The following is a 27,832-nucleotide window of genomic DNA, read 5'->3' as shown; positions in this document are numbered from 1 at the left end:
AGGGGGCACAGCCAGGTGCTAGGGGGCCTGGGGGCTGGGCCCAACCATGCCCACATGTCTACTGAGCTCTGGAGGTGGAGGAAAGGCACTTTGCCCTGGAGAAGGGGCTGAGTGGGCTGCCCGGTAGAGGGGGCAGATCTCGGGCTCAGGAGGAGCCCGGCCGGTGTGCAAGGGTATTTGTGGGAGGCTTCTCCAGGACACCCCCGTGGGTCCCTGAATCAGGTATGGTGGCCACCAGGCAGAAACCCACGAAAATACTGTTTCCTTTGTTGGGAAACCATATTTCCCAGTTTGTACACACGACTTTCCAAACTTGAGTCACTGAAGCAGGTGTCAGCCATCAGAAGCTGAGAAAGCTAGCCAGGCTTACCTTACAAGGGGGTCTGTGCCTTCACTCTGGGCGGGGATGGCAGTGACTTTAGGGGGCACCAGGGCTACCAGCCTGCTGCCTCGGTGGCTTTGGAACGAGCCCTTTGGCACATTGAAATGCAAAAGGGAAGAATTGGGTCAGACAGTTGGTTTTCTGGAGACATCTGGGGCCTCCCGCTGTGGGAGGGAGGGTGCAGGAGATGCCAAACCACAGACGTGTTTTCAAGGCCTCTGGTTCAGACCCTGGCAGCCAAGCCTTGGAGGAGGGGGAGATGACTTGCACAGAAAGGTGGGCGGATGGTTCGAATGCCCACCTGTGACCTGCACAGAGTGGAGTTCAAGGTTGGACCCCAGTGAGGGGAGCAGATGCTCGGAGAGCTGGGCTTATGTGGTGAGCACCCCCAAGGCTGTGCCCGCGAGGCTCTGAGCTCAAATCACAGGGACTCAGAGGTCCCCACAGGCCCTGGAGGGGACTGTGGGGCCGTCAGCGGGGGCTCTGCTCTGTCCACACGATCTTCTTCTGCTCGTCTCCGATGGCGCAGCGCACACAGCCGAGCAGTGCTTCCAGGTCACCCCAGCCTTCGGGGGCCAGGCTGCTGTATAGACAGGGTGCTTTGTCCAGCTCAGCCTCCTCCTGCCTGCCCGCCTCCAGGAGCTGCTCCTCGGATGTGCCGTGCCGCTGCAGGGCCTTCCTGCACAGGCCAGACACGGTGGGACACGCTTAGGGAGAGCCGCATGCTGGCTGCCCGGAGCAGAGCCCAGCTCGGAGTCCAGGGGACAGCGTACAGACCCCCGCTTCGAGGGGCCCAAGTGCCTCGTAGAGGACACACGAGTCAGGCCCCAGATGACTGGCATGGTGGGGGTGGGGGGCGGGCTCTGGTTTACAAGCTCGGCTGACACGTTATAAGGGGGCAACAGGATGTCTGGGTTTGTCCCCAACCGTAAACCAAGTAATGGTTTTCAGCCCCTGTCCTCACCTAGCACGGGTGGGCTGTCAGCTGCGTGTACCCCAGTGAGCACGTGCCCTTAGTCAAGTCAAGGCAGGCTCCAGGTCTCACCTCGCCGTCCCCCAGGCTGTTGCCTGGGGGAGAGCAGCAGGTCCCTTGTCCCAGAAGCTGTGGGGGAACTGCCCTGCCACGTTTCCAGGCGCTGGCGCAGGGTGAGTTCCTGGAGACCCCCCGCCCCATGCCCCGGAGGCAAGTGGTGCCAGGTGTAGACCCCACTGCTGGCCCTCGGGGGCACACCTACTTGAGTTTCTTTGCTGCCCTCTCGTTGATGGGGATGTGGATGATGATGGGGAAGATCTCCATCCTGTGCAGGGCACAGATGCTGTCCAGCTGGATGTCCAGGAGGGCGTGGGTGTTCTGGAGGGGAACGTGGGAGATGGATGGGTCAAGGTCCTTGGCCTCGGAGACGACAGAGGGGGACCACACCCAGGAGGGGCGGTGGGAAGAGCAGCCAGGGATGTTCTGTGGTGGCCGGGGGCACTTGTTCTACAATCAAGAGTCTGTCCCTTTGGTTTGTCATCTGGAAAATCTAGGAACGGAGAGCCATCGGGGTTGAGGGAGCCTTTGAAAGGGGCTGGAACCCAGGGGCTCGGAAGGCTCCATCAGCCTCTGCGGGGGGGGGGGGGGGGCGAGGGGACTGTTGGGAAGGGGGCGTCTGCCTCTGGTGCACAGCTGGGCCTGGCCCTCTTAGGTCCACATGAAACTGCATGGTTCAGCGTAAGCTGCCTTTCACGTATTTGTGTGAGCCTCAAGTCACGGGGTGTTATCTCCATTTACTCGTTATTTAACAAATATTATTCAGCATTTCCTGTGTCGAGGAACCGGGCTCAGGGATGTTAAGGGGCTGGCCCAGAGTCCCACGGAGCCCAGATGGCAGAGACGGGGCTGGGTCTTTCTGCCCTCCTCCCTCTGAACACAGAGCCAGAGACGAGCTGAGCACCAGCACCAGGGGGCCCTGGCTTGCAGGTTGGCGACCAGGGTCCCCCAGATCTCAAGGTCCTCTGGAGATGGTCCCCAAGCCCCCAGAGCAGCCCCCACCCGCCCCTTACCTTTTCTTTTTTTAAAGATTTTATTTGACAGAGAGAGAGAGCAGGACTGAGAGACAGAGAGCGTGAGTTGGGGGGGAGGGGCAGAGGGAGAAGCAGGCTCCCCGCGGAGCAGGGAGCCCGATGCGGGGCTCGATCCCAGGACCCCAGGATCATGACCTGAGCCGAAGGCAGACGCTTAACCGACGGAGCCACCCGGGTGCCCCCCCTTACCTTTTCCATGAGGGACTCGACAGCCCGGCGGGTCACCCAGTAGCGGCCACCAGATGCCTCCCCGTCCTGGATGATGTCCCCTCTCTGGCTGGAGGCATCATATTCCTCCTGGCTCAAGTACTCTGAAGGTGACAGTGGACAGGGACATCACACTCCGTGAGGTCCTGAGGGAGCTCTATGCTGAACGTGCCCCCCATGGTCCCCCACCAGTTCTGGGGGACGTGCCTCCCAGGATGTCCTCTTTATAAACCTGACCCTGCTCTTAGCACACAAGAGGAGTCTGTGCCCCGCACACTCAACGATGCAGATAAACGAGGCCCTCCCCATCACCCCCGCCCAAGCTCCAAAAGTGCAAGTGCACACATCCAGCTTCTCACACCTAGAAATGCCTTAGAGCCCACACATAGGCGCTTCCCAGCTGGGCGCAGCTACACCCCCAGGGGACACTTGGCGACGTCTGGAGACATTTGTGGCTGTCACCACCGGGGGGGGGGGCATGCTGTGTCTACTGGGTGGAGGCCGGGGTGCTGCTCAACGTCCTGCAGTTCCCAGGATGCCCCCACACTGGGGGAGGCAGCCCCACCCGACTGTCAGGGCCAAGGTTGAGAACCCTTGCACTGAATAAACCTGTCAAAACACACTCCGCTTGTGCTTTTCTTCCTGAATCGCCTCTGTTCTGAGTGCGCGTTCTCCTCCGTCAGACCTCCCCCCACCCCCGCCCCCATCACGGGGACTCCAGCTCACAGACAGCTCCCTCCGAGGCCTTTCCTCCCCGGCGTGCTGCACCTGCAGCGCCTCTGGCCCCCCTCTGGCCCCTGGGGCCGCAGCACACAGCACCTTTGCCCGGCCTGTGGCCCCACCAGCTCCTGCCTGCCCGTCAGAGCCCAGCTGCGCCCCCCGTCTTCTCCAAAGCATCTGTCTCCCTCGCTGGGCCACTTGTGGAGCCAACGCCCAGCAGCCTGTCTGTATCCAGGAGGCTGCCCCTCTCCAGCTCCCTGCCGGGAACCTGGCATACGGGAGGTGCCTGCTAGAGGAGCCAGACTCGCTCACCCCTGTGCCCTCTGTGAACCCCAGGGGGGTCCGGACAGAGCCCTATTCCCCCTCCGGTGGTAACCCAAGGCTTCCCGTAGCCATTGACGAGCTGATGAATGAAGACCCACAAAGCTGCTCTCCTGCTCGCCAACCTTGGAACCACCTCTCCTGCTGTGCAGACACTCAGACCCTGTCCCCCGGGATCCAGGATTCCAGATGGCCCGCTCCTCTCCGTGACTCTCCACCAAGCAGCTCTGGGGGTGAGCAGGTGGACAGAGCCATTTGGGGGTCCTGTCCCACCTGAGTACAAACCTATCTGCCAGCAGTAACCGCACTGGATTGAATAGCATCCCCCCAGGATACGTGACCGTCTGGAACCTGGGAATGTGACCGTATTTGGAAATACGGTCTTGGCGGATGTGGTTAGTGAAGATGAGGTCGCACTAGAGTAAGATGGACCCTGAATCCATGACTGGTTCCTTATAAGAAGACCGTGTGAAGACACAGAGAGACGGGAGAAGGCCAGGTGACAAGGAGGCAGAGACAGAAGTGACGCAGCCACAAGCCAAGGACCCCCAGGACCATCAGCACCACTGGAAGCCAGAAGAGGAAAGGAGTGACTCCCCCTGAGAGCCTCTGGGCGAGGGGCGGGGGCAGCACAGAGACACCTGGATCCCAGCCTTCTGGACTCCATCACCATGGGGCAATAGACCTCTGCTGTTGCACGCAGCCCAGGACACTCGCACGGTGACCTCCACACTGCTCTCCCGAGCGAAGGCAAGCATTCTGCCAAGGCCTTGCCCTGCCACCCGGCAGGCAGGTGGGGCTCCCAGGTGATGGCGTACCTGCTGGGCATTTCTTGAACCCTTGGAGGAGGCACAGCTTCTCGCTCAGGATCTTCCCTACTACCCTGGGCACAAAGATCACTGGCCGGGGCTGGCTGGGCCTGTGGGGGTGCACCAGGGTGTAGGGCACCAGGGTGAAGCAGCTCTCAGCCCAGAAGCACGCAGTGGAGGACTCTGTGGGGGAGAGGAGGTGTGAGCGGGCCGGGCGCCAAGCTGGGCAGTCCACCAGCCTCTCGGGCCACAGCACAGACTGTGTGTGTTTGGGGCAGTAACACAGGCTCAGCCTGCACCAGGGACACGTGTGTCGCACACCCTGTGGCTGGTGGTTCTTTGCACCCGTTGATGAGGTGGCTCTGTGTCTCTCGGGGCTCAGCTCCACAGGCCCACAGTGGGGGTAGAGAAAAGCAGTTCTCTTCCTTTCCAGCACGCTGCAAGACCACAGGCCCCAGGGTCCTCGCCCTCGCTGGACCCACAGCACCAGGCCTCCCTCCCTCCTGGTCCCTGCTCTTCTAGATTGTACTTCTGTTTTCAACAGTCATATCATGCACCCAAAACACTTGCCAAAAAGAAGAAAATTAACTCAAAACAATTCACCTCACGCTCAATCCACTCCCACTGTCTTCAATGAGGGTTTGACCTGATAGGGGTGCGTGCCACGCTCACCTCTGTCGTGACCTCACACCCACACACGTCACACAGTGGCGATCAAGAGCCCCCTCAGCCTGTGCTACCCGCCTCACCTTCCAGCTTGCTGGGCTCCCACAGGGCCCCATCGAAGGATGAGCGCAGAGGGCTGGCCTTGGTTCTGTCCACGCTGACGATGCGGACCAGCTTCTGGGGTCCCCTGGATGACTGCTGGAGGAGGGAAGAGGGACGAGCAGGTGTCCAAGCCGACAGGACCCTAGCCCACTGCAAAATCCAAGCTGGTCCCTGGACCACCAGGCTGTGCCCACTGAACAGCCAGGAGGCTCAGGCCCCATGCCAGAGGGTGGGAGCCGAAGGGAGGCAGGACAGGGTCCTCAGGCAGAGCCCCCGAGCAGGGCACTCCTGAGTGTGGCGTCCAAAGTGAGGGCAGGCTGCATAAAGCAGGAGGGAAGACTAGGGGCCCCCACAGCCTAGACCTGCCCCAATCCAGGGAAGCTGCTCTAACATCCTGCTGGGGGACAGCTGAATGTTCTATGTCAGGACATCAGAGGTTCTAGGATGGGGTGCAGATGGACAGGCAAACGGGATGACCTGGGAGGGGGACAGAGACAGCCTATGTGATGTATCTGCGCACACAGAGGAGCTTGCAGGCTGGGTGTGGTGTGCAGGCCCAGGTGAAGGCCTGGAGGGACCACTGGGGAGAGACACACCAGGTCACACCCATGGGGTCAGCAGCCTATGGGCCCTGTCCCTGGGCCCCCAGGCCAGCACCTGCCCCACTTCCAGCCCACCCCAGATGGCGCCAGGACCCTCCAGGCGGGACCCACCCCAGATGATGTGAGCCAGGAGGAGGAAGGCCAGGACAGAGAGGCAGGACCCACCGCAGCAGGGCCCTGTGTCCGGGATCCGGGTTGGCAGGTCTCACCACCTCACCTTGCGGGCGATGGTGCTTTGCTGAGCCATGTCCTGGATGAGGGCGATGAGCAGCTGCTGAGCCCTGTGCAAAGGAGACCGGCCCTGACCCAGGGGCAAGGAGGACTCAAAGAAGAAGCAGGCCCCTGCCCAGCACCCCCGAACCCACCCCTGCAGCCCCAGGCAGCTGTCTCCACCCTGGGGCGGGGGGCGCATTACAGTCCCCTGAGGCTTTTGGAAAACTGCAAAGCCTCAGCCTGCCCCCTGCAACTGCCAATGGAATTGTTCTGAGTTGGGACCCAGGTGACTCCGTGGGAACCTGGGTCTGGGCCACGCTCTAGAATCTCGACAGCCAGCCTGGTGTCACTGAGAGCGATGAGGCTTCGGGGCAAGATGCCCTGCTTTGTCTACCACGGTTGATCTAGAACACAGTTCTCAGCAGGGCTGCTGGTGCTCCCAGGGAGGGCGGCCCATGGTCCCAGTTGGCCCAGGCCTGAGGGGCTCCCCAGGACATGGGACTTCCCTAGCTTTAACCAAAATAGTCCTGGACACACCAGGATGGTGGTCACCCAACCCACAGGAGACACTGGGCAATGTCCTGAGACATTTTAATTGTCTTGGGGGGCAGAGGGACTCCTGGTGTCCAGTGGGTGGATGCCGCTCACCGTCCTACAGTGCCCAGGATGGCTCCCCGTGACTGAGTGAGCCAGCCCCAAATGTCACGCTGGTCCTGAATGCTCTAGAATTGTCTAGGACCAAGGGTCATCCCTTTCCACAAAGAAACCCCATCTAAGTGGTGACATTGCGGGTGGCACACTGGGGATTCCACTTTGGGGTGTCTCATCATGCCCACCCTCTCCTCTTGGGCAGGAGGGGTCATTCACAGGAAGCCAGCCAGGCCCCCCCTGGCCGCACCCCTGGCCCAACCTGGGGAGGTGTTGGAGCGCACTACCGCTGCTCACCGGGCGTAGTTGGGGATGGTGCCGTGCTCGACGCCCTTCGTGCTGTAGGGGCCCAAGCGGTGGGCGTGCCAGCAGCTGCGACCCTGGAACATGGTGTCGCTGATGTGCAGAACGTCACTGCATTGCACCCGCAGCTCCCCCTCCGCCCGTGCCTCCATGGCCAGGTTCACCCGGATGTAGAAGGAATCCCCTGAGGTAGCCACTTGGGCCTCCAGGTCCTGGACCAACTTCTTATAACCTGATCAAAGATAAGCCCGGGGCCATGATCCCACTCAGGGAAGGTTCTGGAATGTGAAAGCAGGAAAGAAGGAAGGAGCCTCCCCCAGAGTCTTGGGAGCCATTCTGGTGCTGGAGCCAATGGGCAGGAAGGAGATCCCCAGCTGCCCTGCGGCCCTCTGCACTTAGGGCACAGTCTGGTTCCGGGGTGCATGAGAGGGCTGGCTTCGCACACCCAGGGGCTCAGGTCTCAGGTGGTGGCCTCATGGAGTGGGCGGGGTGCAGGAGTGTGTACCCTCCATGTTGACCTTCACAGACAGGCAGCAGAAGCCGTTGACCCTCTGGAGAAGTCCGACAGCTTGCTCCAGGGTCGTGTCCTCCAAGGTGGCCTTGAACAAGGGCTCTGTTGCCTCATAATCCACCTGAGGGCAAATCACCAGCGTCGGCCTCTTTTGACCTGGATTCTGGACTCTACAGTAGGACCCGCTCACCCTTCCCAGCCATCCACACGCACCCACCAGAGCCCTTGCCACCGGCCCTGCTTCAGGACATCTTGAAGCGGCCTCCTCCAACTACACTCATTCCCATGCCGAGAATCAAGCACCCACCCTTCCCCAACACGCGGTGTGCCAAGATTACCGCTGAGGGCCAAGTTTCCACTCTTCAAGATAGATTCCACTCTAGAGCATTTCAGGTCAGGGGTTCTCAGCTTGGGACTATTGACATGTGAGGCCATTGTTCTGTGCTGTGGGGCTGGACCCAGGCCCTGCAGGACATTGGGCGGCATCCCTACCCCCCCCTTTGTTGCCCTGGTGGTGAAAGCCCACGAGCACAGGGCTCTCGCAGTCCACCCCACTCATTCGCTCAACCCTGGGTGGTTTTAAGTTTAGAAGAGTATATATTTTTATCATGAAAAAAATATTCTAGCTACTACCACAATCAGACAACAAAAAAGAAATAAAAGACATCCAGATTGTTAAGGAAGGACTAAAACTTTCATTATTTGCAGATGACATGATACCCTATATAGAAAAACTGGAAGACTCCACCAGGAAACTGCTAGAACCGATCTATGAACTCAGTAATGTCACAGGATCCAAAATCAACATACAAAAATCCATTGCATTTCAATACACCAATAATGAAGCAGCAGAACGAGAAATCAAGGGAACAATCCCATTTACAATAGCACCAAAAATAATAAGATACCTAGGAATAAACCTGACCAAAGAGGGAAAAATATGTGTTCTCTGAAAACTATAAAACACTGATGAAAAATATCGAAGATGACACAAAAATATGGAAGGACATTCCAAGCGCATGGGTTGGAAGAACAAATATTGTTAAAATGTCTCTACTATCCAGAGCAAACTACACATTTAATGCAATCCCCATTCAAAATACCACCAGCATTTTTCACAGAACTAGAACAAACAATCCTAAAATTTATATAAAACAAAAGACAAATAGTCAAAGCAAACTTGAAAAAGAAAAGCAAACCTGGAGGCATCACAATTCCAGACTTCAAGTTTTATTACAAAGCTGTGGTCATCGAGACACTATGGTACTGGCACAAAAACAGACACATAGATCAATGCAACAGAAGAGAGAGCCCAGAAATGGACCCTCAACCCTATGGTCAACTAATCTTCGACAAAGCAGGAAAGAATATCCAATGAAAAAAAGACAGTCTCTTCCATAAATGGCGTTGGGAAAATTGGGGAGCTTTTTGCTATGTGCAAAAGAATGAAACCGGACCAGTTTCTTACACCATACAGAAAAACAAAATCAAAGTGGATGAAAGACCTAAATGTGAGACCTGAGACCATAAAAATCCTAGAGGAGAACACAGGCAGTAACTTCTTTGACCTCGGCCCCAGCAACTTACTAGATGCGTAGCCAGAGACGAGAGACTCAAAAGACATAAAAATAAAAAGCTTCTGCACAGTGAAAGAAACAATCAACAAAACTAAAAGCCAACCTATGGAATGAGAGAAGATATTTGCAAATGACATATCCAATAAAGGGTTAGTATCCAAAATATATAAAGAACTTATAAAACTCAACACCCAAAAAACAAATAATCCAGTTAAAAATAGGCAGAAGAAAAAAAAATGGGCAGAAGACATGAGTAGATATTTCTCCACAGAAGACATCCAGATGGCCAACAGACACATGAAAAGATGCTCAACATCACTCATCCTCAGGGAAATGCAAATGAAAACCACAATGAGATATGGCCTCACCCCTGTCAGAATAGCTAAAATCAACAACGCAAGAAACAACAGATGTTGGTGAGGATGCGGAGAAAGGGGAACCCTCCCACACTGTTGGTGGGAATGCAAGCTGGTGCAGCCACTCTGGAAAACAGTATGGAGTTTCCTCAAAAAGTTAAAAATGGAGCTACCCCATGATCCAGCAATTGCACTACTGGATATTTACCCAAAGGATACAAACATACTTATTTGAAGGGGCACCTGCACCCCAATGTTCATAGCAGCAATGTCCACAATAGCCAAACTATGGAAGGAGCCCAGATGTCCATCGACGGATGAATGGATAAAGAAGCTGTGGTTGGGGCGCCTGGGTGGCTCAGTCGTTAGGCGTCTGCCTCCGGCTCAGGTCATGATCCCAGGGTCCTGGGATCGAGCCCTGCGTCGGGCTACCTGCTCCGCGGGGAGGCCTGCTTCTCCCTCTCCCACTCCCCCTGCTTGTGTTCCCTCTCTCGCTGTCTCTCTCTCTCTGTCAAATAAATAAATAAAATCTTAGGGAAAAAAAAAAGAAGCTGTGGTATATACACACAATGGGATATTACTCAGTCGTCAAAAAGAATGAAATCTTGCCATTTGCAACGACATGGATGCAACTGGAAGGTATTATGCTGAGTGAAATAAGTAAGTCAGAGAAAGACAATTATCATATGATCTCACTCATATGTAGAATTTAAGAAACAAAGAAATGAGCAAAGGGGAAAAAAGAGAGACAAACCAACTCTTAACTCTAGAGAACACACTGATGGTTACAGAGGGGAGGTGGTGGGGAGACGGGGGAAACAGGTGAGGGGGATTCAGGAGTTGGGAAGAGCGGCGGGTGATTACCGAAGCGTTGAGTTACTATATTGTACACTTGAGACTAACATAACACTGTATGTTGACTAACGGGAATTAAAAACTCAAAAGTAAATAAATAATAATAAAATACATTAAGATATCAGGACGGTCTCCCCAAACATCATAAAAGTTGCTTTAACCACAACGTAGCCTGTTAATGGTGAGGGAGAAGCCGGCGGGCCCAGGGCTCCAGAGCAAAGGCGGTGCCTGCCCATGCTTCTCAGCCCTCGCCTCTGCCGCAACCTGCCCCCACCTCACCCCAAGCTCACCCCAGGCTCCTCCTGGGGGAACCAGCCTCAGGAACAGGGTGACTGTTTTCTGCTTCCAGGCCACATCAAAGTCACCTCCCCGCCCACATACTCACTTGATAACAATTAGTCAAGCGGTATATTTATGGGTTTTGCAGTTTAACGAATATTTTGCAATAAAAAAGGTTTTAAAGATGCCCCCAACGAGATGGTGAATTGTATGTGATGGCTGTGTGTTTTACTACATACACACAACGTGATCAGCACAGTGAAAGAACAGGGCTATGGCCTTTATCCAAACGTCCCGGGTCAGCACCGCTGCAGCCAGAAGCCTTCTCGGATGGCAGGTGGTCCTCTCCTGAGCTCGCGGGCTCACCCACCTGAGTTCACGAATGTCAGGGATCCAGATGGGGCGGGGCTCCCATGGGAGTCAACTGGAATGTAGCCTTTAAGTGAGTGTAACCTCAGCCCGAGAGGGAGCCTGGGCTCTCCTGACAACACGCCCTTGTCAAGTCGGACCCCACCTGGAGCAGGTCCCGGGGCGGGGGCTTGTGGGGCGGGGGCCACACTCACCATCATGATCTGGGTGCCCGGGCGCAAGGCCATCTCGTCCGCCGCCGAGCCAGGGGTGACCCGGTGAATGAAGATGCCCGTGAGGTTGCCACCAATGATGCTGATCTGCTCCAGCAACGCATCCCCCTGGAAGGCCAGCACGGTGACCTGGCTCAGGATCTTGCGGGCCAGCCTCCTCCTCACTGGGACGCTGCTGCAGGAGGGGAGGTGACAGAGCCCACGAGCCACCAGAGCAGGAGGTCAGGCCAGGCCCTGATCCCGCTGGCCCCAGCATTCTGGAATTCACACACACACACACACACACACACACACACACACACACACACACACACACACACACACACACACACACACCCTAACCATGACTTCATCCTCAGGGGGGCTGTCACCTCCCAATAGTGATGGGACACAGCCCTCACTCTGTCCTGCCACCTGCTGGCCCCGGCCCCTCCCACCGCTCACCTGGATGAGAGGGTGAGGCCCCCGGTGCAGGGCTGCAGGCTGCTCTCACACTCAGGAACGTCTGAACGGAAGTGGAGGGCTCAGCCACAGGCCAGGCCAGCCCCCGGGGCTCACCCCTCCCGACGGAGCTTTGCTTACTCGGGCAAACTCGTCCCCCCACCCCAGCCTTGGGCAGCACCCCCTGCTGGTCTGTCTCCTGCTGAGGCTGAAACTCCCTGCCTCTTCCCTTCCTCACTTCTTAGAATCTTGAGGTCATCTTCCCCAAAACAGGAGTGGGGTCTGACCTATAGTGTGTCCTTACATGATAGCTGAACGACTTGCCAACATTTTACAGGATAGGGCAGCTGGAGTTTGGATGTCTGGCTTCATTCAAAATCAAATCTAGGTGGGGGTGGGTGGGTGAAACAGGTGATGGGGATTAAGGAGTACACTTGTTGTGATGAGCACTGGGTGATTAAAATAAAAACTTAAAAAAAAATCAAATGTGGCATAACCCTGGGCCGCATTTCTGCCTGGGTCAACGGTTGCCTGCTATTTTTGCCGAGCTCACAGGCAAAACTCCGTTCATGATTACATTCAGAGTCAAATGAAAATAGTATACTCCTGATGTACTTGAGGTCAATTCCACTAAAAGTGTATGAAACTAGGACGTTATACAGAATTGTGGCAGAAGGAAACAAAGTGGGGCGCCTGGGTGGCTCAGTCGTTAGGCGTCTGCCTTCGGCTCGGGTTGTGGTCCCGGGGTCCTGGGATCGAGCCCCGTGTCGGGCTCCCTGCTCAGTGGAGAGCCTGCTTCTCCCTCTCCCACTGCCCCTGCTTGTGCTCCCTCTCTCGCTATCTCTGTCAAATAAATAAAATCTTTAAAAAAAAAAAAAAAAGGAAACAAAGAGCATCACATCCAGGATGGATATGCCCTGGGGGGACCCTCTCGGTTAACCCCATCTCGCAGGGAGCAAGGTTTCTAGTCAAGTGACCCACTAGGAGCCTCGGACCCCACCTGCTCTAGAGGGGTGAATGTTCTGAACAGCTCAAGGTTTGTGCGCCCCCTGGTGGCCACTGGGGTGAATTCCAGACGGGGTGCTAAGCACCCGCTGCGCCCGAGGCTCACGGCTGGAGACAGGTGTGCAGGGTGGAAAAGGTGAGGAGGCTGTTTGTGTGGGGCCCATGGTTGAGAAGGAGAGGAGACAAGCCAAGTCACAAACATGAGGAATAAGCCACAGGAGATGTGGGAAGGTCTCACGTGCCACACCCGGGAGGAGAGATGTTCCCAGCAGGTGCTTTTTCCAGGGGCGGGGGACTAAAGCCTGCTGCCTTCTGATGTCACCATCAGACCAGGGAGGGTTAGAGAGAACACGTGTGTCCGGAGCTATCTGAGCAGTAATGCTGAGCTGGACGGGAAGATGAACACAACTCCCTTGGCTCCAAGGTGAGAGACAGAAAGGACGCCCAGTAAACAGGGCATGGGCTTGAAGGCCCAGGTAGTCAGGATTCCCCAGAGGCCCGGGGCGGGGCAGCGGTGAGGCTCGCCTCCTCAGCCCAAGCCCTGGAGAGGTACTGGGTTGTCTCATCTGCCTCCCTGAAGACCCCTGTTCTCACTTCTCCTGCTGCTCAGCCAGCCCAGCTCAGGGGAGGGGGGGTGGCTGCAGAGGCCCAGGTGGGGTGCACTCACCTGCCCCGTCTACAGTCTCATAATCCAGGTCTGCGTCACCTGCCTTCGCCCCCGGGGAGGGTCCCCGGTTCACCTGCAGGATTTCTGGGAAGCCACTGGAAAGCATGGGAGGAAGACCGCTCGGGCTGCCTCACTTGCTTCCTGCTCAGACCCAGAGCCCCTGCACCTGCGCCGCCCTCAGCCCATGTCCCAGTGAGCTGCCAGGGCCCGCGCCACCTGAACCCCATTGCCAGTCGTTACCCGAGAGACCAGGGGTCTTCCCGGAAGTCCTCTGTGGCCCGCTTATACAGGGACTGTGGACTGGGAGGCACGGGGCTGCTGGAGCGGAAGCTGTCCACCAGCTCACGGTTGGATGTGGCGTTCAGGTCAGAGCAGAGCTGAGACTGGAGGGGGACAGGGCAGAGGTGGGCACAGGCTCCCACGGGACCCCACTCGACACCTCCCCACGGCTCCACGGCATGAGGGGAAAACCATAATAAACCATGGTCCCCAGCTGTCGGGGCAGAGCCGGTGAGAAGGACATAGCACAGAGCAAGGTCACGCTAGCTGAGCGCCTACTGTGTGCCAGGAACCCTACTAGCTGCTTTCCATATCTCACGTCGCTCAGTGCGGCCGGATAAATCTACACGGTGGGTAGTATGGTCCCGCTTCACATACGAAGCCACTGAGGCCCAGAGAGGCCCAGTGCCCGGCTGGTGAGGGTCATGTGCGCAGCGGGGCAGGTGTGCTGCACGGATCTGAACACAGGCCTGCGTCCGCATCACGAGGACGTCTTCAGCACCTGCGTGCGCCAGGCCCCGTCTGTCCCGCCAGGTGAGGGTGCACCGGCTTGGCCCAGGAGGGGAGGAGGCCCCCGCCGTACCTCAGGGGGGCCGGGGCAGCTGGAGTCGCTGTCATCCCGCGGGCAGAGGGCGAACATGCGCACCAGCGGCTGCTTTCCCTTCGGACAGGGCTCCCTGGCGCCGGCTTCCTGCTTAGGCTGCCAAAGACGGGCCCCGGGCTGCTCAGTTCAGGCACGTTTCCTCTTGGATGCTCTTGGGGGTTTCCAGCAAGTCCCCTCCCTCCTGTCTCCACCTCCCGCCTCCACCCTCCGGGCAACCTCCCCTCATCATGTCCCCTCCTCGGAGCATGGGACCCCCAGCACCGCAGGAGCCGACCCCCAAGGAGACAGAAAGTAACCAGCCTGGTGAATGCTATTTCATCTCTTTTAGAGATTATATGTTGTTCCTTACTGGTGACACGAGTGATACATACCACATGTATCATATTCCTAACTCCATATAGAATACTGGGGGCAAACAGAACTGACTATAGAGAAGAAAGCAAAATTCTCCCATCCTCCACACTCAGGGACAGGACAGTTGGCATCTTGCGGTCTACCTTTTTTTAATACGTATATATATATTTTTGGAACATGGTAGATGTGAGGAGGTTGAAGGAGGAAGGGCTGGGGGCTCCGCCTAGGAAGAAGAGGGTCTGCCTAGGCCTCACCGAGGTCCCTGGTGCCTCTGAAGGGTCTCACCCACCCACCGGGTGCCTGGAGCTGGAGATGCTGACAGACCATAATTGGAGGTTCTCTAATCATTTTAGCTCTTTGGGAACATAGTTCCCTTCATGCATGGAAGTCGGCTCTTGGACATCGGACTTGCAAACATCTCAGGAATGCATCATCTACAAAAGCGGGTGGCTGCCTGGCCCAATTTCATATGCTTTCTTTCTTCATCGAACACCATACGCTACAGGTGCCAGAACCTTCCACCCGGCTACCTCTTCCATGACTTGCATACGATTACCATCAAAGAAGATACAGACATAGACTCACCTTGACTTCAATGATTTGGCAACAAGGTTCACCCACGAGAGCCAGCGTGCGGCAGATACGGCTGGATCCGGTGTCCCGGCCGGGCGGCACATGGCCTGGGACCCGCCCCACGCGCGCACACAGCCGCCAGCCTCCCTGCGGGGTGGGAGGGAAGCACTCACCCCCTGCAGGGACTCGGCCTTTGGCCTGCGGAGCTGTTGGCGCAGTTCACAGACCTGGTCTGTCAGCTCAAACACTTTCCTGCGGAGGGCATCCTTCTCTGTCAGCTTCTGAGAAATCTCCATCTGGGCGGCGTCCCGGGCGGAGTAGGCCTGGGAGCCAGACAGGAAAGGAGGGAGGATGGCTCAGGGGGAGCGTGTCAGTAGGGGGCAGCAGGGGGAGAGAGAGACGGGAATCTGGAACCAGCTGCCATGGGGGGGGGGCGGTGCAGGGAGCCGCGTGACCCCAGCCAGCCCAGGGTCAAACCCCAAGGGCTTCTCGAGGAGCCTCGGCCAGGCGACACATTCTGCCACCGCTCCGCCCGGGCCCTGGGGCCCTTCCCCGCCAAGGTACCTGGTCGCGCTCCTTCTGTAGCTGCAGCAGTTCGCTCTGCAGGGCGTTCACCTTCTCCTTGTAGAGGTCACAGTCTACCTTTGTCCTCTGGAACTGGAGCAGGGTCTGCTCCTTCTCTTCCCAGTACTGGCCGGGGACAAACATAGCCCGCGCGGGCCAGCAGTGCTGGGGGTCGGCGGAGGATGGGGCGGGGCGGGGGGGCCTCGGGGACAGAGGGGTTGGTTCGGGAGGTGAGACCGGTGACCTCCTGCTCATTTCTTAGGTGCTAAATTTCAAGGTGTGTCTGCGGAGTTGCTATGCTGATTATATTTGCTTTCAGTTATCAGAACACACGTGGATGTTGCAGGTATAACCACGTTTTGTTCATTCCATGTCCCAAAAGACGTAAATAATCTCCCTCCACGCTGCCTCATTCTCCCCCCGCCCCCTTCCTCCCAATCCTCCCATATTGCCTGTCGTAACGACTAAATAAACCTCACCACCACCACCCCCCCCCACACTGGAAAGCACCCGGAGTTTTGTTGCTCATGTGTCTGGTCCTTTTCTGACCACCCACAAACCAGACGGGACCGCTAGCCGTGGGCTGTGAGTCCGTGCTCCATCAAGCTCCCACGGGGGATGAGCATTTGTGAGAGCCTGTCTTCCCCGCCCGTGCTGCCCTGCCGGGGTCACCTGCTTGCGCTGCCTCTCGGCGGCCACAGCCCGCTCCCTCAGAGAGTGGATGCGGTCCACCAGCTCCTGCTTGCTCTCCAGGGCCTCGTCCAGGTTCTGCTCCAGGATGTCCTTCTCCGCCTGGGGCAAAGAGAGGTCAGCCCAGGGACCCCGACCTCCTGAAAGGCCTGCCCCTGGGAAGTGCCCCGTCGTTCTGCCCCAAGAACAGGCAGCAGGAAATTTCGGGGCCGGGCGTGTGGATGGATTCAAGCTTATCCCTGCACACTAGGCAGGAGAAGAGGCAGGGTCAACAATCAAAATGGGAAACGTGCATTTCGCTTCTATTTCTCTGGGCTTGAGGACAGAAAGTAAAGGAAACTGAAAGTCTCTCGAGGTGGCCATTCCCCCTTGCGGGCCGGGTCAGGCCGCTCTGTCCACAAATCCACCAGCACAGTCTCCGCGGAGGACACACCAAGGGACAGGCCATTCCCTCTCTGGCCCACTGCTCAGGAAGGGGCTTCGGAACGGTGGCACCATCCAGGCGGGAGACCGGCCGCGGCAGCCCGCCCTGCACCCAGGGAATGTCTACTCATTGGGAGGAACAGCTCTATAAATAGACATTTTATTGACTGAAAGGAATCGACGAGGAGGGGCAGAAGTTTGCATAATTCCAGAAGTTGGCATCAGCCGTTCTGCGGCTTCCTTCCAGAGTGCGCCTGGGCGGGATGGCAGAATATTCTGCAGGCAGAAAATTCACCGCCCCCCCCCACCAACCTTGAATCCCATCATTTATAATCAGCCGAATTCCCGCTAAATCAGCACCGCAGCAGCTGCTGAGCTGAGGGGGGCCTTGCTCGGCACGTCCAATAGCTGTCCATCCTGCCACGTTGGGGGCCGGCGAGGAGCAGGAAGGGAACTGTTGGGTGTCCCTGGATGGCCTCCCTGTCCTCAGCCACCCCTCCGCGGACCACCTGTGAGAACCACCTCCCCCCGCACCCCGGCCCAGCCTGTGGGAGCCCCAGGCAGCTGCTGGGGACGGGAGCCGAACCCACCAGGCTGAAGGTCAGCGACCGGAGTTTCTCATTCTCCTCCTTCAGGCGGCTCAGCTCCTTGTCCCCGGGCTCCAGGCCGCCGGTCATCTGCAGGGACCGCTCGCGCAGTTCCCGCTCACAGGAGGAAGACATCCTGTGGCGCTGCATCTCTTGCTTCATCAGGTACAGCTGCCAGGAGGAGGCGGAGAGGAAGGGCCGAGTCAGGGCTGGTTCTCCACTAGCCCAGGGGCCCCTGCGTCCCTCACCTTTCTCCTCCAGAAGGATGCTTTTCATCCTTAGAGGGGCCCCTCCCCCGAGATTTCAAAATCCATTAAAGAGTTCTACCTAGTAAATAGTTCCAGTTCCTGGGGAGGAGAAAGGCATTTCTAGCTTTATTTTTTAGATGAGGCGAGCCATTAAATCTATGGGGTGGGGCCCAGGGAACAGAGGAAGGAGCCCGGGAAATCAGCTCTCGGACCCTCTCTCGAAACTCCGGGACCCCAGCAGCTGGTGGGTGGTGAGTGGCCAGTGAGCTAGTCCTTCAGCACGCACCCTGGCTTCCCTGCCTTTCCATAATCTGCTAAATACATTGCATAAAGGGAATCGGGATTCGTGAAAATCAGTAAGTGAGAAGAAAGAGGAAATCAGGTCAGATGGGGAGCAGAGATGCCTGGTCTATGCAGACGCACTTGCAATCCGCATGCAAATATGTGCCTCCCCGCCCCAGCGGGTTGCATGTCCAGGGCTGTGGTCCTCTGGAAGCTACCTGGCCAGGTCCTGGTGGCCTCCACCCTGCAGGATAGTGCCCCAGGAGAAACTCAGACCTGGGACCGCACCCCAGGCAGGTGTGATGCCCCGGGGTGGGGGGCCTTCCCTAAGAGGCAACCCAGGAAGTCCGGATGTCAGGGTGGAGTTAGCATTCACTCTGAGGTCAAGAGGAGAAGGAAGAACCTTTCCACTTGGACTTTTTCCCTCCCAATGTTTCCATAGCAAATTACACAGTTCCTGGGCCTGTGGCTTGGTGTGTTTTCCATAAGCAATTACACAGTTCCTGCTATGGGTCACCCCGGTTAGATGTGTTATACTCCATATATTCAAAAAGTAAAATTAAATCATTGAGATCTGAATGGCGGGGGCCCTAAAACTGAAAATAAACCTAAGCAAATGAACCTAATTATATTTCAAACACTGTAGCCACAGTGATGGGAGGGAGAGGAACTGAGAGCCGGGCAGCCACAGCAGCTCATGACCTGCAAACCCTCAGCTCTGCTCAGCAGCTTTGTTCACTGGGCGCAGCTATTGTGAAAGTATTTTCCATGCCCTATAGGATTGAGCAAGTGAGCGCTGGTGTGCGTGGGAGGATTCTCACTGCAGAAGAAGGGGCACCCGAGGATGGAATGGGGGAGGCGAGGACACGCCCTGAGGATTGACCGGAATTAGAGGTGTGGGTGTGACCTCACAGTTTCTAAAATACAAGTATGTCTGTGGACATGCATTCTTGCGTGCATAAGTGCGTATGCATATCTCTACATGTCTGTGTACGTGTATATTTACGTGCACGTTTCCTAGTTTTGTCTGCTGAAAGGGCCAAGGAGCAAAGAAAATTGCAAATTGAAACAAAAGTATGTGTAACCAAGGAGCAAAGAGATCCCAGGAGCAGTGAGCACCCTTACCGCCCCGATCTTGATCTCTGCAAGAATCCAGGGCCCTTCAGGGAAATGGCTGAGCCCAGAGCTGGGGCAGGGCGGGGACGGGATGATCCCGGGAACTCTTGCAATACCAGCAAGGGAGTCTGTGCTCAGAAAATGAGGGGCCATGCCACAGGACACAGAGGAGATTCAAGGGGCTCCCCCTGGCCAAATCTGAGACAATCTGTGCAAACCCATTCAGGACAGTAATATGTTACACACCATTGGAAATGGGAACCCACGCGCCTGAGCCAACAACAGATGCACGAGCTGGGGGGATTAAAGGCTCCCCGTCATGGGCAGGATGTTGAGGGCCAACAGGTGGACCAGAGCGGTCACTGGAGATGGGGGCTCCTCATCTAGCAGCCACCAGAGTAAAGATGAGTCCAGGCAAGAATCTCCAGTGAGGCTGTCTAGGGGGGCAATGTCCACAAGCCGCAGGGTGTTTGCTGGTTCCAGAACTGCCCACCCCCAGTCTGCTTCTCAGGAACAGGGATGAAAGCAGAGGAAGCAGGCAGCACCTGAGCCAGGTGAGCGATACTAACATCCCCCGCAAGGGGCGCTGGGCCTGGCGCCATGGTGGGGCCACTGGAACCAGGCCCAGGGTCCCTGTCTGCGCAGGGTCCTGCCAAAAAGGCATAACCCCCCATCTCCTTACGAGGAGACGTGAGACAAACCCAAAACAGGGAGCGGTCTATTACAGAAAAGAGGGGGGCCTTATATTCTTAAAAAACATCCATGCTGTGGGGCACCTGGGTGGCTCAGTCGGTTAAGCTTCCGACTCTTGATTTCAGCTCTGGTCATGATCTCAGGGTTGTAGGATTGAGCCCCATATCAGGCTTCATGCCTGGCATGGAGCCTGCTTGAGATTCTCTCTCTCCCGCTACCTTTCCCCATCTTCTCTCTGCCTCTGAAAGAAAGAAAGAAAGAAAGAAAGAAAGAAAGAAAGAAAGAAAGAAAGAAAGAAAGAAAGAAAGAAAGAAAGAAAGAAAGAAAGAAAGAAAAGAAAAGAAAACCCACGTATAACTTTCTGAACCTCCCTCCCGAGACTTAACTCCTAAGAGCCTTCTGTTAGCTGGAAGCCTCACTGATCCCATGAATAGCCGATTAACACATTCCGTGTGTTATATGCATTATACACTGTATTCTTAACCGTAAAGCGAGCTAGGGCAAAGAGAAGGTCCTTAAGAGAATCATAAGGAAGAAAAATTACATTTACAGGGCTGCATTTATGGAAAAAAATCTGGCTTTAAGTGGGTTCGTGCAGCTTAAGGCTTGACGATATTTTTATTTGTATTTTTTTATAAATTTGAAATGATTTCTAAATATAGTTAAGATGTAAAAACTAAAAACAAACACACCAAGCCACAGTTAAAGGCAACCAACAGATGCCAAGATGATAAGAAATGAATGTCCTCAGTATTTAAAGAACTGCTACAAATCAATCAGAAGATAGTGGCTCCCAGCAGAAAAATGAGTAAAGGTGTTTTGGGGCTCTGAGGGCCTCACTGATGACACTCTGGCCTACTGCACAGACCCAGGCCCCTCTGAGAACGATACAGGAGGGGCGGGCAGAGGCCCATGGGCCCCAGGTTACCGACATCGCCGGAGCAAGGGGGATCCCAGGTGTGTCCAAGGTGGTGGGGCCCAGGGCGGGCCTCCCCACCCACTGAGGGCACCTCCCGGGCCAGCCAGTCCTCAGGGGATTCCAGGCAGGGCGGCTCATGGCCGCAGAGGCCAGCACCGGAGGGGCCCCGGGCGGGGGCCTGGGGGGCCATCCCTCGTACCTCCTCCTGCAGGCTGCGGCAGCGCGTGGTGGCCAGCTCCCTCTCCTGCAGCGCGTTGCTGTAGTGTAGGGACAGATTGAGCATCTCGTCCTTGAGCTTCAGCACCTCGTGGAAGTGGGCACTGACCTCGCGCTTCATGCGGTGGTGGTCGGCCTCCATCTGGCCCAGGCTCTGGGCGCGGGCCTCGGCCTGGCCCAGGCGCTCCTGCAGCTGCTGACAGCGCCGTAGCAAGGCTTCCTTCTGTCCCTTCTCCTGGCTCAGCTCCTCCTGCAGGCTGCTGATGGCCCCGGCCAGGCACTCGGTCAGCTTGGAAGTCTCCATGAGCCCTGCGGAGGAGGGGGGGCGGGTGAGCCACCTTGCCCTCCCTCCTTGTCCCCCAGGGGCTTTGCTTCCTCTGCTCAGACTCTCAAAGCAGGAACCCCCTAATCTGTGGGTCTCCTTAAAAACTTCTGGGCTCAACCGGACTCAATATTTGGTTATATAAATAGCATGACTGGTGATTTTGCAACCAGGATTACCCCCCCGCAGCCTCCCTGTGGGACCCTGCTGTGCAGACCCAGCTCCCCCTCATTAGCTGAGGTGTGTTCAATACCAGCTCATCTCCACATCATCCTAAGAGAAACATAACAAGGAACATGAGTCCATACAGGAGCACTCTAGCTAACATAACCATGGACTATGACGCCAAACAGGCGGAAAAGTTTTCTCATCCAGTTTTGAGTGATGTTGGTCCTGCCCTTTGTAGACCAAAATCTTTCCACAGCTCCTCCAAGGAAGCCTAAAATCACTCAATTAATGAAAATGGCCTTATTTCCCATCAGGTCGGCTAGATCTCTCCTTCTCTGGCTGAGCAAAGGTGCGGAAGGCTGCCCGCTCCTCTCCTCCTCCCTTCCGGCAGGGGCCTCTCCCAGCAGAAGCCGCCCCAGGACCCGGTTGCCCCTTCCATGTCAGCCAAGGCTAGGGCCACCTCAGGAGCGTTTCTAGGGAAAGGACATACATGCCCTCTCCCTACACCTCTCAAATGTAGATTCTGTGCCCCAAGAGGAGTCTCCTGTTAGTACTGCATAGTTAGGGACAGATCTTTTCTTTTCTTTCTTTTTTTTTTTAAGATTTCATTTATTTTATTTGAGAGAGAGAGCAGGCAGGAGAGGGAGAAGCAGACTCCCCCCTGAGCAGGGAGCCCGATGCGGGACTCGATCCCAGGACCCTGGGATCAGGACCTGAGCTAAAGGCAGACGCTTAACACACTGAGCCACCCAGGCGCCCCAAGATCTTTTCTTTTAGAACCAGAGGCCACGGGTTCCTTCTTCTATCACCTGCGCACGATTAGTGGGGGTCTCCTCACCCCCAGAGGGCTGGGGGGGCGGTTCAGGAGAAGCATCTGGAAGGGCATGCAGGCACTAGGACCCAGAGGCTCTGAAGAAAGCACCGGCCCCAAGACCCAGCCCTCACCACTGAAGTTGTCAAAGTCCACCTTGGGCTGCAGCCCCGTGACCTGGGTGTAGATGTCAGGGTTGTGGAACTTCAGGCTCTCCAGGAAGGCAATGGCTCCGTTCTTCCCTCGTGTCTTCAGCAGATCCAGCAAGTGCCCTTGGGGGAGAAAACCGTGTCAGCTCACAAGGCTCTGGGTGGGCTTGCCCTGGGATACACGTGTGGGGGGGGGGGGTGGAGGAAATCCTCACACATCTAGGAATCAGGAGGTGAAAGCAGTTTTCCAGAATCCCCGGGGGCAGGTGCCCTCACTGCCCTCGTGGGTCCTTTAATGCTGCTGGTCTCCAGAAGGGCCGGGCTGATCTTCCTTGAGCGACTACTATAACCCAAGTGCTAAGAGCTGGCCATACAAGACTAAGGAAGATGACCTTTGCTCTCAAGACCCCCCAGGTGTGTTGGTGGACACGTACAGACACTGTGTACAAAGCATATGGGATGAAAGACGCAAAGGGCAATGCCCCAGGGCCCGAGTCCCAGGGAGCCCGCCACCCCAGTCCCATGGCTCTCAGCCTGACTTAGTGGCTTGGATTCCTTTCTCCTATATCTGAGGTTCATAAGGAACAGGCGGAAACAGAATCATGTTAATAGCGACCACTTACTGCCTGCTTCCTCTGGCCCTGGCTTGGAGATGAGTATCTTACAAACTGTCTCATCCGATCTCCTAACAATCTGACAGCGTGAAGCTATTAGCTTCCCTGGTTTTCAGTGACTAAACATAGCTAGTCACACTGTCAGAGTCGGCTCCAAAGACATCTGGAGTGGGTTGAATTGTGGCCCCCCAAGGTACCTCCACCTGGAACCTGTCAATGGCAGCTTATCCGGAACAAGGGTCTTTGCGGATGGAATTACGGTAAGGATCTCAAGATGAGATCATCCTGGATTATCCAGGGGGGCCCTGAACCCACTGAATCCAATGACAAGTGCACTCGTAAGAGACAGAAGAGCAGACAGAGAAGACCACTCGAGGACAGAGGCGGACACTGGAGGGGTGTGGCCACAAGCCGAGGGCCACCTGGGGTCACCAGGAAGACACAGGGAAGGATGTGCCCCTTACAGCCTTCCGGGGAGTGCAGCCCTGCCCACACCTGAATCCCAAACTACGGGCGAATACGTCTCTGCTGGTCTAAGCCACCCGGTTTGTGGGCATCTGTTAGGGCAGCCCCGGGAAGGCACTAGAGTGTCCCCACGCCCCCAGGTCAATAAAGTCCTGCGCTCCCTGCCTGGCCCCGGGCTTCGCGGCACGGCCTGTGTGGAGCTGGTGTGGCAAAGAGGGGGCCTGCTGGAGCCGGCGGCATGGGGCCGGGGGTCCTCACCGACTCTCATGACGGTGTTGGTGAACCTGGGGCTGTGGAGCACCTCCTCCTCGTCCAGCTGGTCCAGCACCTTGGCCTGGCGCAGGTAGGGGGTGAGGCGGCTGGGGCAGATGCTGCGCACGATCCTGTGGCGGTGGTTCTCCAGCAGCTCCCACAGCGAGTCCTCGTCCAGCACTGTCAGTGTGGACTCTGTGCGGCTCAGCGCCGCCATGGCCGGGCGCCCCGGAGCGCTGGAAGGAGAGGGCGGCCGTGGACGGCTGGTTCCAGGCCCGCGGAGGCCTTTCCAGCCCAACCCCCTTGGCCCAGGTCACGGGCGCGGAGGAAAACGACCATCTGGACAGGATGGTGTCCGATGGCCTGGGCAGGGGCGCTGATTATCCATCCTTACCGTTGATTTCAAATCAATTCCTCTCTCCAGAGAAGAGCGAGGACACTGAATTTGCCTTTAAAGCACGGGAAAGGGGCACCTGGGTGGCTCAGTTGGTTGGGCGATTGCCTTCGTCTCGGGTCATGATCCTGGGGTCCTGGGATCGGGCCCCGCATGGGGCTCCCTGCTCGGCGGGGAGTCTGTTCTCCCTCTGCCCTCTGACCCTACCCCCCTCATGTTCTCTCTCTCATTCTCTCTCTCTCTCTCAAATAAATAAATAAAATCTTTAAAAAAAAAAAAAAAAAGCACAGGAAACTGCCCTTGGCCCCGGGGGAGCTGATTTACAAGCTTGATCCAGAGATCCAGAACATGCATCCTCAACTGGGGTGACGTAGCCCCCAAGGGGTCGAAAATCGGTTCTTGAGCAAAAATTCTTACCCTTATATGTACAAAGCACAGCTGTGCATAAACAGACATTCAGTACACCTGGGATATTACTATCTTGCGGGAGCACGGTGAGGGAGGAAATGTCTAACAGGGCTCCTTAGGGATGAGAACGGCAGAAGGTGGAGGGACATGGCCTGGAATAAACGGGAGGGTTTGGACGGCCCACCCAGCCCCCCAGCAACCAGAGGAGGCACCCACAGGCCACGGTGAGGGGGTGGGGGGAACAGGTGGGAAGCAGGGCTGGGGGAGGGGTGTTCACACAGAAAGCACACTGCTTTTATTTGGCGTGGCCCCAGGACACTGGTCCTGAGACACTCAGGACATGTGCTAGGGAATGACACTTTGCAAAAGTGTACTAGAAAACCATTCCGAACGAAAGCCAAGGACGCCAAGTAAGGCATAAAGGCCACCACCTTTTGGCCGGCAGGGGGTGCGGATTGAAGACGGGCAGGTCTCCGAAGGGGCCCCGCTGCAGCGGGCCTGCGCAGACTCTCTGGCTGGGTCACAAGCGTGCGGTCTATCTAGGTGCAGATCATGGAGCAGCTCACCCTCAAAGTACCTGAACAGCAGCTCAGGGGCAGGGGGTGTTGACGCTGACTAACCTAAAATCCAAGACCTTCTTTTGGGAGCACCTTGGAGGGCACCCCCCACCCTCCCACCCACAGAGCACGCCCCGGACGCCCCCAGCTTTGCGATGAGCCACCTCCATAGCTGTGTCCCCCCCCCTAATTCTCTCTCTTCCCTCCTGGCCCTGGCACAAGGTCATTTTTAAAACGTTTTTAAATCCTGGACTGGTTCAAGCATATTTTGGTTGTTGTTTTTTAGAGAGAGAGAGAGGGAGAGAGAGAGAGCGGTGTGGAGCCTGACTCCGGGCTCAATCTCACGAGCCTAAGATCCTGACCTGAGCCGAAATCAAGAGTGGGACGCTTAACCGACCGAGCCACCCACACGCCCCTAGTTCAAGTCTATTTAAAAAGTCCCACAGGGGCGCCTGGGTGGCTCAGATGGTTGAGTGTCTGCCTTCGGCTCGGGTCATGGTCCCAGGGTCCTGGGATCGAGCCCCGCATCGGGCTCCCTGCTTGTGGGGGAGCTTGCTTCTCCCTCTCCCTCTACTGTTCCCCCTACTTGTGCTCTCTCGTAAATAAATAAAATCTTAAAAAAAAAAAGTCCCACAAATAGACAACATATCTGTGCACCCATCATGCAGACTCAACAGAAGATTCCTCATTAAGGGGAGGTATCATTAGAGCCGGCTCAGTCCTGCTGGCTGCGACCTGGCATTCTCCCTGTGCCCGGAGGTAGCTGCCAGGTCACGTCCTACCTGTGGTTTGTGTCTACAAATATACACCCGCTGTTACACGATTCTTTGTGGGAAGAGCAACTGAGCGTAAATAGTATCTTTCCTGTTGACTCTAACTTTCTGCAAACAGTATCAAGCTGGGCATGGTGCATGGTTTGGCAGATGCTTACATAAACTCCTTCCTTTTTTAACTGGTGCTGGATTCAATGATACGAACAAACCCCAGTTGACTTCTCCATGCCCCTGTGGGCCAGCGTTAGGCCGTTTCTACTTTTCCTCCATCCTGTTCGGTGCTGTGGTGGCATCCTCGGGCACCCATGGGAGCGTTCCTCTCAGACCCCTGAATTCCTGTGATTTGGTTCTTTTCCTTTGGAATAAGGAGCTGGACCAGCCGGAGTCAAATGCCTCTTGAAGAGGTCTGTGCACTAAAAACGCTGGAAAGCCAGAACAGACCAACCCCGTGTAAACTCAGAAAAATGGGAAACAGTGGTTGGAGGATCTCGTTTCCACAAATGGCCCCCCACAACCCGTATGAGGAAGCCTGGGCTACAGCGAGTGCTCACCGAGAGATGCTCACGCTCGTTTTCCCAGCAGCTCCTCGCGGTGGGTAGGGATCTGGTGTCCCCTCTGTGGCCAGTGGTGGTGCTGCCGCCGCCCGTTCCTTTCTCTGTAGGCTGTGGGGCAGGACGGGGCCGGATGGCAAAACCCCACCAAACCAGCGCCAGGATGGGCTGCCTGCTCTCTCAAGCCCCGTGACTTGCTCCAAAACTCAAAGTTCAGGCACCAAAGACTAATGCAAGGAGGAAAAAAAATAAGGCAAGTTCTGATCCAGGAAATAACTTGACAGATCTTTGACCTCTGTGGTTTGCTCAGTGACTATAGACACTTCCTCAGGCTTGGAAGTAGGTTCCTAGAAGGAAACCAGGTCGTGAACTGTGGTAGAGTTACCCACCATTTCATGGGCCCCTCTGGGACTGTGGTGATGGTTGCTCATATCTACGAATATACTAAAAGCCATAAATTGCACCCCTTAAATGGGTGAATTGTGTGGCACATGAATTACATTTTAATAAGGTTTTTTTTTTTTTTTTTTTTTAATGAAAAGATCCCAGAGCTGCCAGTAACTGTACACCGCTTCCCTCTGGCCCCGCTCCCTGCCAGGATGCAGAGGAGGGTGGGTGGTGAGGAGGTCTCCTGGGTAGCTGGCCTGCCCCGGCCTCCCTGAGGCCAGCGCCAGCCACCCACGGCGTATAGGACACCAACCCCCTATTCTTCTTGCTTTCTGTTAGTCCAGGTTGGGCCTGCAGGTGCCCTGACCATCTAGGGCCCCCAGTCAAGTTCTGTCCTCTGCCCTAGATGTTCCCTGCTCGCCACCTCCTTTCTGTCCCCAGTGCTTGCTCATTCCAGCATCTATGTTCCCCTCAGCTGCCCTGCGCCCCCAGGAGCACCTCTCCATATATGTGCAGGTGTCTTCGATGAACCAGTGACCCTCCGCATGGGCGCAGCTGCCTCCCACCGCCTCCAGCTCAGACTCTGGGTTGAATTCAACATATAAAATCAGTCTGAGTGGTAAAGGTACTGAATGAAGCAGACTCACAGAATCTCTCTGCCCCAGCTCCTCACAAAGCGAGCTAGAATTGTTAAAAAAAAAAAAAAAAAAAGCAGCCACAGAACGAGGAAAGGTAGAAAAGTAAACACTTTCTGCCAAAAACTTTTGAAAAATAGCAGATGAGCCCTGAGAATGATGGGTTGGTACAGAGGGGCGTGGGACCCAGCGCCTCCAGCAGCCCCCGTCATAGAACCAGGGAAAGGGTCTCGAGGACTTTCCCCACTAACTGCTCACCTCGAGAGAAAGAAACTCTGGGGAAGCCTGCAGAGGTGAAAGAAAGAACCCAGAACTCCCTAGGACTTGCACTAGAGAAAGCTCAGCAGAGGTAGGGGCACTATCCTGGGGGCGGAAAAAAGTCGGGACCTCAGGCTGTACTCCTCGCTGCGTGGTGAGCCCTGGGTCCATTTCATTTCAGATCTGGCCCCGAACTCCACAGGACGCCCGTGGAAGGTCTGATGGCACCGA

The 27,832-nt window shown here is 56.2% G+C and overlaps 1 protein-coding gene across 1 annotated transcript; it reads right to left on the bottom strand.

The window, feature by feature from the left end:
- Positions 1 to 10: 10 nt before the first annotated feature.
- On the bottom strand, positions 11 to 26,449 carry CARD14 (caspase recruitment domain family member 14). The gene is made up of 21 exons (XM_027626543.2): positions 26,322 to 26,449; positions 23,645 to 23,874; positions 22,293 to 22,430; positions 20,841 to 21,166; positions 17,387 to 17,554; positions 16,356 to 16,475; positions 15,684 to 15,809; positions 15,293 to 15,442; positions 14,172 to 14,288; positions 13,550 to 13,692; positions 13,310 to 13,404; positions 11,641 to 11,701; positions 11,179 to 11,371; positions 7,543 to 7,669; positions 7,032 to 7,269; positions 6,091 to 6,154; positions 5,253 to 5,367; positions 4,513 to 4,686; positions 2,636 to 2,757; positions 1,618 to 1,733; positions 11 to 1,061 (listed from the first exon to the last, which is right to left on the bottom strand). The coding sequence occupies exons 2-21, from the start codon at positions 23,853 to 23,855 to the stop codon at positions 854 to 856; spliced, it is 3,012 nt and encodes a 1,003-aa protein (XP_027482344.2). The 5' UTR covers positions 23,856 to 23,874; positions 26,322 to 26,449; the 3' UTR covers positions 11 to 853.
- Between the last annotated feature and the right edge of the window lie 1,383 nt (positions 26,450 to 27,832).

The sequence above is a fragment of the Zalophus californianus genome, chromosome 16 (genome assembly GCF_009762305.2).
Source record: "Zalophus californianus isolate mZalCal1 chromosome 16, mZalCal1.pri.v2, whole genome shotgun sequence".
NCBI lineage: Eukaryota > Metazoa > Chordata > Mammalia > Carnivora > Otariidae > Zalophus > Zalophus californianus.
This window is presented reverse-complemented; position numbering and strand designations above follow the sequence as displayed.